Source organism: Myotis daubentonii, chromosome 3, assembly GCF_963259705.1.
Source record: "Myotis daubentonii chromosome 3, mMyoDau2.1, whole genome shotgun sequence".
Classification (NCBI taxonomy): Eukaryota; Metazoa; Chordata; class Mammalia; order Chiroptera; family Vespertilionidae; genus Myotis; species Myotis daubentonii.
In genome coordinates, this window is record NC_081842.1 from 147552980 (window position 1) to 147568421 (window position 15442).

Below are 15442 nucleotides of genomic sequence, written 5' to 3' on the forward strand. Positions count from 1 at the left end.
TTATTCCCCACTAATAACTGACTTGTGAGGGACTAAAAGCAAGGAGAAGGGTATAAAAAGCCTTAATTATTTAAAAGCAAAACAATATAATCAAAACTTTAGAGCTAAAAGACACTTTAGATCACTTAGTATAATTCCTCATTAAAGAGCCAGAAAATAGCAAATAAATAATCTTTGACCTATAGATCTCCTTAATTCTATAAATTTGGGAAGTTCTTTAAAAATCTCTTTTCTCTCAATCAGTACTTTTAAACCATGTATTTTAATATATAATTTATAAATATATATATATAAACTAATATATAAGACTAATTTGCCTAACCTTTTTCAACATAGGGAAAAAAACTGTGGTTCCATATTCAAAATAAATACACTATTTACCAATCATAAATAAGGTTTTGGGTTTAGTGGTTAGATAATTTGATCATCCAAATTATAATGTTAAATCGATTGATTTATCTGATAAGACTTGTTTAGACTTTGAGCTTCCTAACGCCTTATATAGCCTTTATATTAATTGTATGTAATGTTATTAAATGTATATAGTTAACTTTTTTATTTGGAAATATACAACATTTTTCATATAATGTAAGTCTTTAAACAAATGCTCGTTTTAATTTAAGCCTATATACAATGAGTTGGTCAAGATATTTTAAGAGGAAATTTTAATATCACATTATTGTTTTCTTTTAACCCTAGTCTTACAAATAATGGATTGTTTAAAGGGTTATTTTGAAAATGGGGAAAAAAATGTATGTTGCTAATGTATCCAAACTTAAAGGAGCCCTTTTGTGTTCTTTTCCCCCCACTCCTGACAAGATTATAGATTCATTTTTGTGAAAGGCATCATGTTTGGAATTTTTAAATGAGTATTTGTTTCATTTCTCTATCTTTAATTAGTTATTGAATAACTTTAAAAAAATCTATTTTGATTTCAGAGAGGAAGGAAGAGGGGGAGAGAGAGCTAGAAACATCAATAATGAGAGAGAATCATTGATCAGCTGCCTCTTGCACATGCCTCCTACTGATTGAGCCCAAAACCCTGGCATGTGTCCTGACCGTGAATCGAACTGTGACCTCCTGGCTCATAGGTTGATGCTCAACCACTGAGCAACACCGGCCAGGCTGAATAAACTTTTTAAAGAAAAAACTGATTTTTTAAGACTATATAATTTTTCAAGCTGATGTTCACATCTTTTTTTGTGTGTGAACTATCAGAAAATAGTGAATACTTTTCAAATATTTAAGAACTTAATGTTTAAAAAGCCATAAAATGAAGAAGTGGTACTACCAAATAATTGCTTAAAGCTGAAAGCTAAGTTATCAATAGTGTCTATACCAGATATGTTTTCTGGGGAGATGAGTATCCAGGGACCAAGACAGAAAGAATTCATCTAATTTTTTTCAGTAAACATTAAAAAACAACACTGCAGCTTATTTGTTACATTTCCGAAATACACTAGAGCCTTACTTAGCACAATGTACTGTAACTTGGGAGTTTGTTTTGTGATAAGTTCATCTTGAATTCCCATCCGAGAAACTGGAGTCACCAGAAGGACCAAGGTGTCTTATAAAATATGTCTACATAGTGTGAATTCTGAAGACCACTTGTGCCAGTACGCTGGGAGAGTATTCATTTAGGGATAACCCATGCCACAACTGGAATCACAAATAACAGCCAATAATATTTCCATTCTCAAAAAAGATTAGACAGCTATGTGTGAAATGGAAAATAAAGTCATTCTATTTTGAATGAATAGTTCAGACTTTTCTCTACCAGAGCCAATTAGTAACTAAAATAGAATCTCCATTTTCAGTGATAAAAGATCTAAGGTTTATTTAACTATATCTCTTTTCAGAAAAGATTTTCATTCTAATATTTCCACCCATCATTTTCAATATTTGGGAATGTAAGTGACTGATATATTTATTGTATATTGGCTGACAGTTAATTTTTCTGCCAATTGTACATTTAGAGAAATTTGAAGTTGTTTTAATGAGAACTTATTTATTTTGTTTTTTTATCCTCACCCAGGGATATGTTTGATATTTTTTCATTGATTCTAGAAATAGAGGAAGGAAAAGGGAGAAAGAGAAAGAAACATAGATGTAAGAGAGAAACATCAATTGGCTGCCTCCTGCGCACGCCTCTACTGAGGATCAAACCTGAAACCTGGGTATGTGCCCTGGCTCAGAGCACCGATACCCTTCAGTGCATGGGACAATGCTCTAACCATTGAAAACACCAGCCAGGGCTGAACCTATTTTTTTAAAACTTAACTTCCTAATGTATCAGAACTTATACCTATTGTTTTCCCATAATGTTAGTGGGATGTCAGTTTTATTTTTGAAAATATGTAACATAACTTTTCCCTACCAGATAATTCTACTGTTATGTGTCTATAGTGATGTACTATAAAATACAGACAAAATATAAAGCATTATTATTTTTTTTAATTCCTCACTCGAGGATATGTTTTCATTGATGAGAGAGAGAGACAGAGAGAGAAACATCTATTGGTTGCCTCCTGTACGCACCCTGACCAGGAATCAAACCCACAACTTTTTGGCGTACAGGACGACCCTCCAATCAACTGAGCCACCTGGCCGGGACAAAAATATAATGCGCCATCAGCGCGTGGGAACAGCGGTGGTGGGAGCTGGGCTGCCAGCAGACTGGGGACTGGGGCTGCGGCGGTAGGGGCCAGGCAAGGGCATGGAGGATGGGCCGAGACCCGCCCCTGTGCCCAACACAGCCTTGCAGCCCACAGTTCCTTTCAAGGTGCATGAATTCATGCACTGATCCCCTAGTTAATATTTATAATAGTTTTTAATTTTACTTGTAAATTTAAAGTGTGAGTATATTTTAATTGAGTTGTTTTAACAGTTGAAAACATCCTGAAATGTTATACTGATTTTGAACTCAAACTGAGTATAATTTGAAAATAAATGATGAATAATTTTTAAATATCCAAGCCATAAAGCTATTCATGCATTCATTCAGCAGCTATATCAAATGCCTAATATGTAACACACTGTGCAAGGTATTTGGCAGGTAGACACAGAAATATAGAGATCTGTACATGAACCAGACCAATAAAAACCTGCATCTATTAATGATAGCTATGGTGAAAGGGATTGGGGGATACGTGGAAGGAAATGGGGCGTGGAAATATTATCTTTAGAAGACTCCTCTGAGGAAATTAGCTTTAGGACAGGATCAGAGGAGGAGGTGTGGGCAGGCATTCTACCCAGAGGCCCTTTTTGCCTGGTTTATAGATGTGCTTTTATTGAATGACAGTTTATAATGTAAACTTTAGAAATTTAGTGGAAACACTTTAAGATTTTGTGCTTACCAAAGAGAAAGGAATGACTTCTGATGAGATAAGAGTAGGTAAGTTTGGAAAAGTCAAGTTATATAAAAGAGAGGCTAAAACTTGCTCAAATCCCCTGAACATATCAGGATATTGTCTCATGTAGTTTCACTACCAAAAAGTCAAAACCTTAATATGTATCCCTCAATAATGAATAAATGTACAAAATGTCATATATAAGGTTTTTGTGTGTTGGTCCGTTATTTTAAGAAGATTCATATTTTACAATATGCATTACTTATTTTGACTGAGCACTATTTTCCTTGTTTCTTTACTCACTGTTGATTCTTGCATGCTACTCCATTTATGTTCCCTTTTTCCTTGCTTAAGTATGTCCTTAATAATTAGCAAACATCTTTGGGCAATAAATTTTTAGGCCCTGTTTGTTTGAAAATGTCTTTATTTTGTTCTCAACCTTAATGGTCATTGGACACTAGACAATTCTAATTTTCCACATACTTTCCCTCAGCAACTTAAATATTCTACTGACAGTATGTATACTCTTGCCAATGAAAATCTGGATTTCCTTCCCTAGAAATAATGTCTTTTTCTCTAGTTGCTTTTTTTTATTTTTAGTTGAGAATTTCAACTTATTTTGATGTGTATAGAATTAAAATAAAGCAAAATAATTAAAACTGGCTGTAAAGTTTTTTTATAACAAAAAAGCGTAATCAAAATAAGACATTGATAATTAGATTTAATCAAAATTTGAATCTTCTGTTCTTCAAAAGACACTGTTAAGAAAATGAAAATGTGCCCTGGCTGGTGTGGTTCAGTGGTTGGAGTGCGCCCGAGCACCAAAGGATCTTGGGTTCAATTCCCGGTCAATGGCATGTACCTGGGTTGCAGATTTGATCCTGGCCTCCAGTTAGGGAGTGTCCAGGAAGCAACCCCCTCCCTCCCTTCAAATTTCTCTAAAAATCAATGGAAAAACATATCCTCAGGTGAGTGTTAACCTCACCTCCCTACCCCCCTGAAAAACAGACTGAAAATTGAAGCATCAACTGGGGGAATATATCCGATACATATTTCTGATGAAAAATAAATTAGACAAATCAAATTTTTAAAAAATTGTATTTCAAATGACACCATCATGAAAGTGAAAAGACTATTCACAGAATGGTAGAAAATATTTACAAATCATATCAGATAAGGATCTTGTATCTAGAATGTGTAATAAAACCCAATTAAAGCCCTGGCCGGTTTGGCTCAGTGGATAGAGCATCGGCCTAGGGACTGAAGGGTCCCGGGTTTGATTCCAATCAAGGGCATGTGCCTTGGTTGCAGGCATATCCCCAGTGGGGGATGTGCAGGAAGCAGCTGATTGATGTTTCTCATCGATGTTTCTGGCTCTCTATCCTTCTCGTTTCCTCTCTGTAGAAAATCAATAAAATATATATATTTTTTTTTTTTTTAAAAAAAACAGACAAAAATAGCAAAAGATGCCCTGCCGGTATGGCTCAGTGTTTGAGCATCAACCATGAACCAAGAGGTCACCTGTTTGATTCCTGGTCAGGGCACATACCCGGGTTGTGGGCTCCATCCCCAGTAAGGGGTGTGCAGGAAACAGCCAATTGGTGTTTCTATCTCTCTATCCTCCCTTCCTCTCTAAAATCAATAAAAACATTTTTAAAAATAAAATGAAAATAGCAAAAGATTAAAACATTTTTCTCCAAAGATAACATGAATAGCTAGTAAGAACATTAAAAGATGCTCAACATCTTAGTCATCGGGAATAATTACTTTAAAACTACAATAAAATGCCACTAAAACTTTAAAAGACCGAGAATACCAAGTGTTGGTGAGGATATGGAGCAAACAGAACTCTCATATTGCTGATAAGAATGTAAAATGTTATATTTCTTACAAAATTAATGTATACTTACCCTATGACTAGCAACTCTGTTCACTCAAGAGAAATAAAAACATGTGTCCCAAAATATATAATTGTTTACAGTACTTTATTTATAATATCTGAAAATTGGAAACCCAAATGCTATCAACAGTTGCATGGATGAGTTGTATTATAATCAATGGAATACTATTCAGCCATTAAAAAGAATGAAGTACACAATGCACAGTAACATAGATGAATCTTAGAAACATGCTGAGTGAAAGAAGCTAGACATGAAAAAGTACATATTGTGTTAATTCCTTTACATAAAATTTTAGAACACAAAAAAATATGTCTCAAACAGTTGCAAAGTGTCAGCTGAAATTGGTCTGGCCTGTATGCTTGCTTGAGGTTGGTCTGCTTCTAACTTTGCTCAGTTTCTTGAAAGATATAGGTCCTCTCCATGGAGAAGCTCATAACATGCAGCTAGCTTCCCACAGAATGGACGAGTGAGAGAGTACAAGGTAGAAGTCAGCCATTTTTGTAACCTAATCTTTTTTTCTTAGTGACTTTCAAACTTTAAATGCTAACCCACAATAAAATACAGATTGTATGGCACAATCCAGACTGACATATGCATACATATATAATCTGAATAAATGCATACACATTAAATAACAAGTTTCATAAAACAATACTTTTGTATTACATGTAATGCTCTGTGATTGTGTTCTATCTTGTTTTTTGTTTTGTTTTGTTTTGTTTTGAGGGGGGAGTGGTTAATCCTCACCCGAGGTAATTTTTCCATTGATTTTTAGAGAGATTGGATGGGAGAGGGAGAGACAGAGAGAAAAATTTGTGTGAGAGAGACACATCAATTGGTTGCCTCCTGCCTGCACCCCGACCAGGACCGAGGAACCTGCAACCAAGGTACGTGCCCTTGACCAGAATCAACCTGGGACCTTTCGGTCCTCAGGCCAATGCTCTATCCACTGAGCCAAACCAGCTAGGGCTCTTGTTTTTTTTTAAATGCCAGTTATGACTCATTAAATTGTGTTGACCACTAATGGTCACATCCTATTTGAACATGCCCTCGGAGGTGCTTTTGCAACATTTCTAGTATTTAATGTCACCTAGAAACACAAAAGAAGTACTGTCACCATAAAGAAATGACAGCCCAGTGCACCCTGAATCTGTGGACTTTGAAAACCTACCTCTTCAGAGTGAAGAACTCAGGGTATTTAGATTAGGGATTTCCAAAGTATTGACAAATGCAGTTATGGAGGACAGCTTAAGCAAGGATTTTGCAGAAATACAGCCTTTGCTCTGACACTCAGATCTGGGGATTTACAGTTGGCAACTTCCTGGGGAATATCTCACTCCCCCCCCCCACACACACACACACACTGGTTGCTTCCTTTCCTCTTGGCTATTAGCCCCTAAGGGTGCATCCCATAATTTTCACAGCTAATAGAACCCAGGCTGGAGACTTCCTGTCCCATTAATAAAGCATTCCTGTGTCTTCTGGACACTTTTCCCACAAAAAACTAAGAAAATATTTTGTGGCCTCCCCAGAGATTCACGGAGCATGTTTGCCTGTGAAAGACTGAAAGGTCCTGCAGTAGACAAACCTGTTACCTTTTTATTTTTAATCTTAGGATTTTACAAATTTATTTGTCCACAGACACTTCCTCCCTGTTTTTCCCCTCCCCTCCCCTAAAGTTCCTTTACACCTAAGGCCCCCCCTGGGAATAATTGTGGAGTAAATGAAATGGGTCTTTGTTTGAACCACCTAGTAACACATCTCAGACTCCAGGAACCACCACCATCCCCTTATGTCTAAGTCCCTCTCCCATCCCCCTTTCCTGTCTGGCCCATCTTCCTGGACCCTAGTGTCTTCAGGCCCAGGGAGAAGAGGATTGAGATGGAATACAAAAGGACTGGGTCAATGGGTTGCCCCACCAGGAGAATTGGCACAGTTCTCAGTACCTAGCCAAGAACTGACTCTAATTCAGGCATTGCAATGAGTCCATGGGAGGAGAGGGAGTGAGGAGGGATGGAGCTGGAGCCCTGAGACTCTAGGAATTCCCAGCCTTCTTATCACAGGGCCATCATGTTCATTCTCCTTTCTTTTCCAGCTGATGCCCATGTGACAAGAACAGAAATTCATACCTCACCCCCACCCCCACCCCCACCCCCATGACACTTCCCAGGGTTGTCCTCTTCCTAGGACCATCTCTGGCAGCAAAATGTTCCTTCCACCTTCCACCTGCTCCCATCCTGTTCCCCTCTCCCCGGACCACAACACTTTCAATCCCAATTAAGTAAAATTTCCCAGCTGGCTAAGGCAGTTTGGGCACCCTGTGTGGCAGGGTCACAGGACAAACACCATGTGCTGGGCCACGCTGAACAGGAGACTCGAGTCAAGGAGAAACGGCGTTGTTGCCGAGGGAAGGCCTTGGAGGAATTGACTGGCCCCGAGGTGGTGTTGGCCGCCTCCTCCACCGGGGCCTCGGGCCAGCAGCTTGGAGAAGAGGCAGCTGAACCCGCTCACAGTGGTGACCGCTGGCTCTGAGGTGAGAGCCCAAAGGCCACCTGGCAGATTCCTGCCACAGAGCCCAGGAGTCACATTGGTGACAAGCTCAGAGCTCTCCATCCAGTTCCGGCAGCATGAGAAAGAGCGTCCTGGAAGAAGCGCACGGGAGGGGGGGTCGGTGGCCCAGGTGAGCACAGTGAGGTGGTTGCCATTGAGGTGCAGAACGAGGGGGCCCAAGAGGTCTGGAAGACGCCCTCCTCCACGAAGGCGATACTGTTGCAATCCAGGTAGAGCAGCAAACCAGATAGACGCCACGAGTTGCCACCCAGGTTGAGCCTGGGGAGGTTGTGCAGCAGCTGAAGGCATCCGGTTGTCCTTAAGGAGTAGGTGCTTCCTGGCACCACAGTTGGGGAGGGGAAGAGTGTTTGCAGGGAGCCGGAGGCCACCGCGCGTGGGTCAGGTAACCCATCACTTGTGTCATTCTTTTCATTATACTAATAAGTAAGTCACTAGGTCCAGCCCACACCCAAGGGGTTGAAACCAGGAGATGGGATTATTCAGGAAATTCTTACAAGTCAAACTTAATTTAAAAGTAATGTTTTATATGTAATAATACAGAATGACCATGTATAGTATCTGTTACTAGAAGACGTTCCCGCTGCGGCGTCCGTGGGCTCCGCGAAGGTGCTGGGCTCAGGCTGCCCCGCCGCCTGAGCTCCAGTGCCGGCGGCCGGCCGCAGCCGAGGCGCGTGGGCAGCCGCTCGGCTCGTTGGGACGTTCCGCTTCTCCCGCCTCTGCCCGGCGGCTGCGGAGGCCTCGGTGCCGCCCGCCTCCTGTGCCCGCGGCGGGGGTGCCCGCACGGCCAGGGCGCTGGTCCACCGTGGGGTCCGGTGACGTGCGCCGCGGGTCCCACTCCTCATTTGTGCGGTGGCGGGGCCGGGCGTCTCCTTGAGCTTCAGACGCAAGGAGTTGACCCGGAGAGAAGTTGTGTGTCGGAGACGCACGGTATCCCGGTTGGGGTGGCCTTGGTGGAGCCGAGAGGGGAGAAGTACGATGGCGCTTTCCCTGTGATGTGGCTGGCATGGAGGGATGGATGGCACGTTCTGGGGACCGAGACTTGGGTGGAGTGAGGACTCAGCTTCCTGCCTCCACGAAGACATTGCGCCGGAGGCACCCGTCTTCTCTCCAGCGTCTAAGATTTCAAAACCCGTGGCTCAGTAAGTAGGGCACCTCCGGCTCGGGACCATGCCAGCCCACGAGCTGCTCCGGTATTTTCGGATACCAGAGCTGGCCGATTTCCGACAGTACGTCCGCGCGCTCCCAGCCAACTCGCTCACGGGCTTGGACGCGTTCACCGCTTTCACCATCCTGTGGTTTGCCATGAGGCCCAGGGCGCCCACGCCACCGCGCGCCCTCGCCATGCAGTCGGTGGAGGTGGCGGGCAGCGGCGGCGCGCGGCGCTCCGCGCTCCTGGACAGCGACGAGCTCATGGTGTACCTGTACGAGGACGTCAGGACCGTGTACCAAGCTTTCCAGAGGGGCCTCCGCCTGTCCAATAACGGCCCTTGTCTGGGCTCCCGGCAGCCGGACGGGCCCTATGAATGGCTCTCCTACCAGCAGGTGGCGGAGATGTCCGAGTGCATGGGCTCGGCCCTGATCCAGATGGGCTTCGGGGCGGCACCGGACCAGAACATCGGCATCTTCTCCCAGAACAGGCCCGAGTGGGTAGTCATCGAGTTCGGATGTTTTGCTTACTCCATGGTGGCCGTCCCCCTCTATGACACCCTGGGAACCGAAGCCGTCACTCACATCGTCAACACTGCGGAGCTCGCCCTGGTGTTCGTGGACAAGCCCGAGAAGGCCAGCCTGCTGCTGGAAGGGGTAGAAAACAAGGCGACCCCGGGCCTCAGAACCGTCGTGGTCATGGACTCCTACGGCAGCGACCTGTCGGCACGCGGCGAGAGGTGCGGGGTGGAGATCGTCAGCATGAAGGCCGTGGGGGACCTGGGCAGAGCCCACCGAAAGACGCCCCAGCCGCCCGCGCCTGAAGACCTGGCAGTCATTTGTTTCACAAGTGGGACCACCGGCCACCCCAAGGGGGCCATGATCACCCATCGCAACATGGTGAGCGACTTCTCCGCGTTTCTGAAAGTGACCGAGGAGGTCATTCACCTGAATGTCAGTGACACGCACTTTTCGTTTTTACCGCTTGCACACATGTACGAGCAGCTCTTGCAGAGTGCGATCCTGTGCCACGGAGCGAAAATAGGCTTTTTCCAAGGAGACCTCAAGCTGCTTATGGATGACCTCAAAGTGCTTCAGCCCACCATCTTTCCGGTGGTCCCGAGGCTGCTGAACCGGATGTTCGACAGAATTTGGGGGCAGGCCAACACCACCCTGAAGCGGTTGCTACTGGACTTCGCCTCCAAGAGGAAACAAACCGAGCTTCGCAATGGCATCATTAGAAACGACAGCCTGTGGGACAAACTGATCTTCCGCAAAATACAGTCCAACCTGGGAGGGAAGGTCCGGCTGATGATCACCGGGGCTGCGCCCGTGTCAGACACGGTGCTGACGTTTATGCGAGCGGCGCTGGGCTGTCATTTCTACGAGGGCTATGGGCAGACTGAGGGCACAGCCTGCTGCTCGATGACCATTCCCGGAGAGTGGACCGCAGGCCATGTCGGTGCCCCACTGCCTTGCAATCTGATAAAACTCATCGATGTGAAAGAGATGAACTACCTGGCTGCCAACGGCGAGGGCGAGGTGTGTGTGAAAGGCTCAAATGTATTTCAAGGCTACCTGAAGGACCCGGTGAAGACAGCGGAAGCTCTGGACAAAAGGGGCTGGTTGCACACAGGGGACATCGGGAAATGGTTACCGAATGGGGCCTTGAAGATCATCGACAGGAAGAAGCATATATTTAAACTGGCACAAGGAGAATACATAGCACCCGAAAAGATCGAGACTATCTATGTACAGAGCGAACCCGTTGCTCAGGTGTTCGTCCATGGAGACAGCTTGAAGGCATTTCTCGTAGCGGTCGTGGTCCCCGACGTGGAGACGCTGGGCCTCTGGGCGGGGAATCGAGGCCTGGTGGGATCCTTCGAGGAGCTGTGCCGCAGCAAGGATGTCAAGAAAGCCATCCTAGAGGATTTGGTGAGGCTGGGGAAGGACTCTGGCCTGAAGCCATTCGAGCAGGTCAAAGGCATCGCTCTCCACCCTGAACTGTTCTCTGTCGAAAACGGCCTTCTGACCCCGACAATGAAGGCAAAAAGGCCACAACTTCAGAATTATTTCAAGTCACAGATAGAGGAACTTTATTCCACCACCAAAGTTTAAGCGAGGAGGAACTGTCAGAAGAAACCACACACCTCCACGATCTTCTTCTCCTGGTGGCTTTCACGTTGGCAATTTGACTACACGAGCATAGGGAAGGGCACCCCTTGTTTGACTTGGGCATTGGGCTCTTGTCATAGGAATATTAGAGGAAGCGGGACTCTGCCTTGCAGTCACCTCGCATGGCAGACCATGTGCCCATGTGGTGATATACCATTTCCAAAATGAGCCTTCACAATAGTCAAGGGAAACTATACATGTGCTAAGTTATTCGTGACTTCCTTCGTTCAGAAGGCGGATGTGGAACTTCTGTCTCCCTGTTTTTCTAACCAAGGGACTAGGACTTGCTATTTCTGAATGTCTGCTGCTTGCTGCAAACTCTGTAGTCATTGGCTGTTCGGAAGAATACCTGCACTGGAAGGAAACTGTTCCTTATGAACAACCGGGGACCCGGCTGGAGAATGTCACAAGTGGACTAGAGATTTTTTTTTTTTTATTCCTGTCAGCTCCCCTTCCCCACCCCTTTACACATGCTCATGTACCCTTGGATGAAGGCTTCTGAAACGCCTGCTCTTCCCCTCCATTCCCTTATTGTTCCTTTTGGAGCTGAAGTTTCCCAGGGAAGTGCAGAACAGACCGACTCAGGACAGTAAAGATACTGAGTCCCAGACACGGGGCCACTCCCAGGGTGAATGATTCTGGTACCCACGAAGCAGAGTGCTCTCAGGGCCTCCTCTCCAGACTCTCCCTCCCTCTGTCCCCGGGGTTGTGAGAAAATCTGCCTTACACTTGACATGAAGACAAGCATGTCAAGAAAGAAAGAATCACCTGGCAAGACCATGCTCACCTGTGAAGCCTAAGTAACTGTCCACTTTATCTCCACTGAACATCCGTCTGTTTGTGATGGCCAGTGCTGGCTTTTAATGTGGTTTCCATATCAGAAGTTCACATTGTGATTGACTGGCTTTTCCCCAGACTAAACTCTCAGGCAAGGCGTGTCTACGAGGCTTTAAGGACGTGCATAGACGTGGGTACTAATGGCAATGGATGGTAATAAACTTGCTCTCCTACCATCATGCCTCCTGGCTCCTGTGAAATGTTTCCGCAAGCCAAATTCTCAGGGATGGAAGTCTGAACACTCATTTCCTGGGAGTCACTCCTCCCAGGATTTCTTTAAGTTAATTGGCTAATTTCACTTACCGAAAGCCTTTGCCACGTGTGACTGGAGTAAGTTGTCATTATGGGTGTGAGTACACATGTCGCACAGCACAGGGGGTTGCACTCGTCGTCATCATAGCCTAATCTGTGTGTGTGTTCTTCACTGCACAAAAAGTCAATCACTTGTCACACTGGAGTTTTTGAGTGTTTGCTTTACGTAAGTGTTGGCTATTTCTATGTTTTATAAGCCAAAACAGAATTTCCAAAAACAATGAAGGAAACAAAAATAAATATTTCTGCATTTAAAAAAGAAAGAAAGACGGCTCATGCACTAAAACTCTCATCTTTTGGTTAATGCCTAAAATTCCAGAGAGGCAATCCTTGATTTAAGGGTTTAATTTGTAAAATATAGACTATCAGACTACCAAGGTAGAGTTTCTCTTTGGGACTGAGTAATAACTACTATATTTTTAAAAATATATTTTATTGATTTTTTTACAGAGAGGAAGGGAGAGGGATAAAAAGTTAGAAACATCGATCAGCTGCCTCTTGCACACCCCCTACTGGGGATGTGCCCACAACCAAGGTACATGCCCTTGACCGGAATCAAACCTGGGACCCTTCCGTCAGCAGGCCGACACTCTATCCACTGAGCCAAACCCGTTAGGGCATCACTACCATATTTTTATACTGCACTTATCTAAAAGTGAGAATACTGTATTTGCTCCAAATCCACTTTGGGCAAAGAGGGTAGGCAGAGAAAGTAGAAATAGGGAAACAGGACACACCTGGTAAGTACACATAAAACAAACACAGAACCTATTGATGGTAGGCTAGCTCAATTTCCTCAGATTACGAATATGTACTGACATTTTAATTTTGGTATTTGTTTTTTGACCTTTTTAGATTATAATGTTTGGGACTTTGTCTGTTTTACTTTAAGGGGCCATGCTTGCAAGTGAATATTACAAATTAATTTTCAAATACTCTCCTAATTTTCTAAACCTACTCCTGTGATCTTAATTTCTATTTTTATGTATTTGCTCATGTTAACGTAAAAACATTCAAACTTGTAAAGAATTTCTGTGAGTGTTTTAAACCAAACTGTCGACAATGGCTAGGAAGCAGAATCTCAATGGATCGGGAAAATGCTCTGGAGAATGGCAGTTTTACACCTTGTTTTATACATTACAATCAAAGGAAGAGATGTAAGTGGATTACATGAAATCCCTTGGTGATAGATTAGGAAGGTGGGAAAAAGCAAAGGCGGGGGCGGGGGACCTGAGGATTGGATAAAAAGTAAAATGATAGACACATCTTTTACTTAGGTGGGTATAGGATAGTTAACAGTCAACAATTAACAACAATAATGAAGAAATTTATAGTCTCCAGTCCTGGTGCCCAGGCATATTTGGTTGTGCCCTGAGGGGGTCCTGAAAAAGGGAAGTTATAAGTTACCCTGACATTTCACAGGTATGTTATCTTAGATACAAAAAGACAATAGGCTCAGTGAAGGTACAGATTGACTTTTGTCAGGGAAGATACTGGCCTAGGACATAAACTATAAACTGCTTTTAGTTAAAGTTTTATTTCAGACCATCCTTTGTGGTTACTTTAGGTCTTTGAGTTTGCAAGACCGCCAAGAAGGCCTTCCCTGAGCTTGTCAGTTTAGCATGTGGCCCTTTTTTCATCCACACTCATGTTAAAGTTTTTGTAAAGATTAAATGAGTTAACACACGTCAAGCACTGAATACCCAGGATATAGTAAGTGCTCAATACTATTACTATGATTGATGCTGTTGTCTTCTGCTGCTTTGACCTTCAATATGTTCACTTTCCTTCCTCTACCTTCTTTTCAATCTAGCCTATTTCCTCTTCTGTTTTTACTGCTTACATAGTCTCACTGCTACTTGGCTCAACCAAAATTCCTTCTTTTTGCTCCTCACCACATTCCCCACAAGAACCAATATAAACTTTTCCCATTCTTGAGCAGATGAATGTTCTTATATAGAAAATTGGAGTTATCAATCCCAAATCCCCTTCTCTTTTCTTCTCAACGCTTTAATTTCCCTGCATTCACATTCTCCTCTCTGCTTCAAATATTAGTTCTCCCCTCCTGCATCAAAGGAAGGAGTATTCTTCTGTGGCTTCTGCGCCCTCCATCTCTATTTTTTTTATTCCATTCTTCATTTGGGATTAGGCTTGTCAGCAAATAACAGAAAATCACCAAATAACACTGGCTTCAAAAAAGACAAGTGTTTTTCTCAGGTGAGACAGATCTAGAAGTAGTCTGTTTAAGACTGATACGGCAGCTCCACCCATTGTCTGGGACCCATGCTTTTTTCTTTCTCGCGCCTCTGCCATCACTAAAGTGGCACAAACCTACTGCTTGCAAACCAGATAGCACACACTACTTTTCAGGGTGTAAAATGAAGTTAAAGAAGGCAAGGGAAGACCTCGCCGGTTTGGCTCAGTGGATAGAGCGTCAGCCCACAGACTGAAGGGTCCCAGGTTCCATTCTGGTCAAGGGCAAGTACCTTGGTTGCAGGTTCTCCTGCCCTGGTCAGGGTGCATGCAGGAGGCAACCAGCTGATGTGTTTTTGTGTTTCTCTCACATTGATGTTTCTGTCTCTCCCTCTCCCTTCCACTCTCTCTAAAAATCAATGGAAGAATATCCTCAGGTGAGGATTAACAAAACAAAACAAAACAAAAAAACAAAAACAAGAAAGAAAAGAAAAAAGAAAAGAAAAGAAGCCGGAAGGGAAGAAATCCTCTCTTTTAAGATGTCCCTTAAGTGATGGATGCAGACAACAGGGGGTGAGGGTGAGGGCAGGACTGGAGGGATGAGGGGACAATGGGGAGATAAGGATACATTTGTAATACCTTAATCAATAAAAAAAATACATAATAAAAAGATAATCTAAAAAGAAAGATGTCCCTTAAGAACTACACAACACTCAATTTATATGTAATTGCCCAAAATTTAGCCACATCTGGCTGCAAGGGAAACAATGAAAGGAGCTATTTAGCTGAGTGGCAGTGTGCCACTGAAAAATCTGTTTTGTAAAGGGGGTGGGGGAAGGTTTTCTGTTATAAAAGAAGTAGAAAAGAATACATTTAGTGAGGCACTCATCCTTTCTCACTTCCAACAATGTCCATCTTCTTCTTCAATCCCTTTCCATTCCCCTCAAACATTCTAGC

General features: G+C 43.6%; 1 protein-coding gene across 1 annotated transcript; it reads left to right on the top strand.

Moving 5' to 3' along the window:
- Positions 1-4153: 4153 nt before the first annotated feature.
- Positions 4154-13552, top strand: LOC132230786 (long-chain-fatty-acid--CoA ligase 1-like). Its single transcript, XM_059688788.1, has one exon. It carries the CDS (start codon positions 8990-8992, stop codon positions 11084-11086), a length of 2097 nt encoding a protein of 698 aa, XP_059544771.1. The 5' UTR covers positions 4154-8989; the 3' UTR covers positions 11087-13552.
- Positions 13553-15442: the final 1890 nt, after the last annotated feature.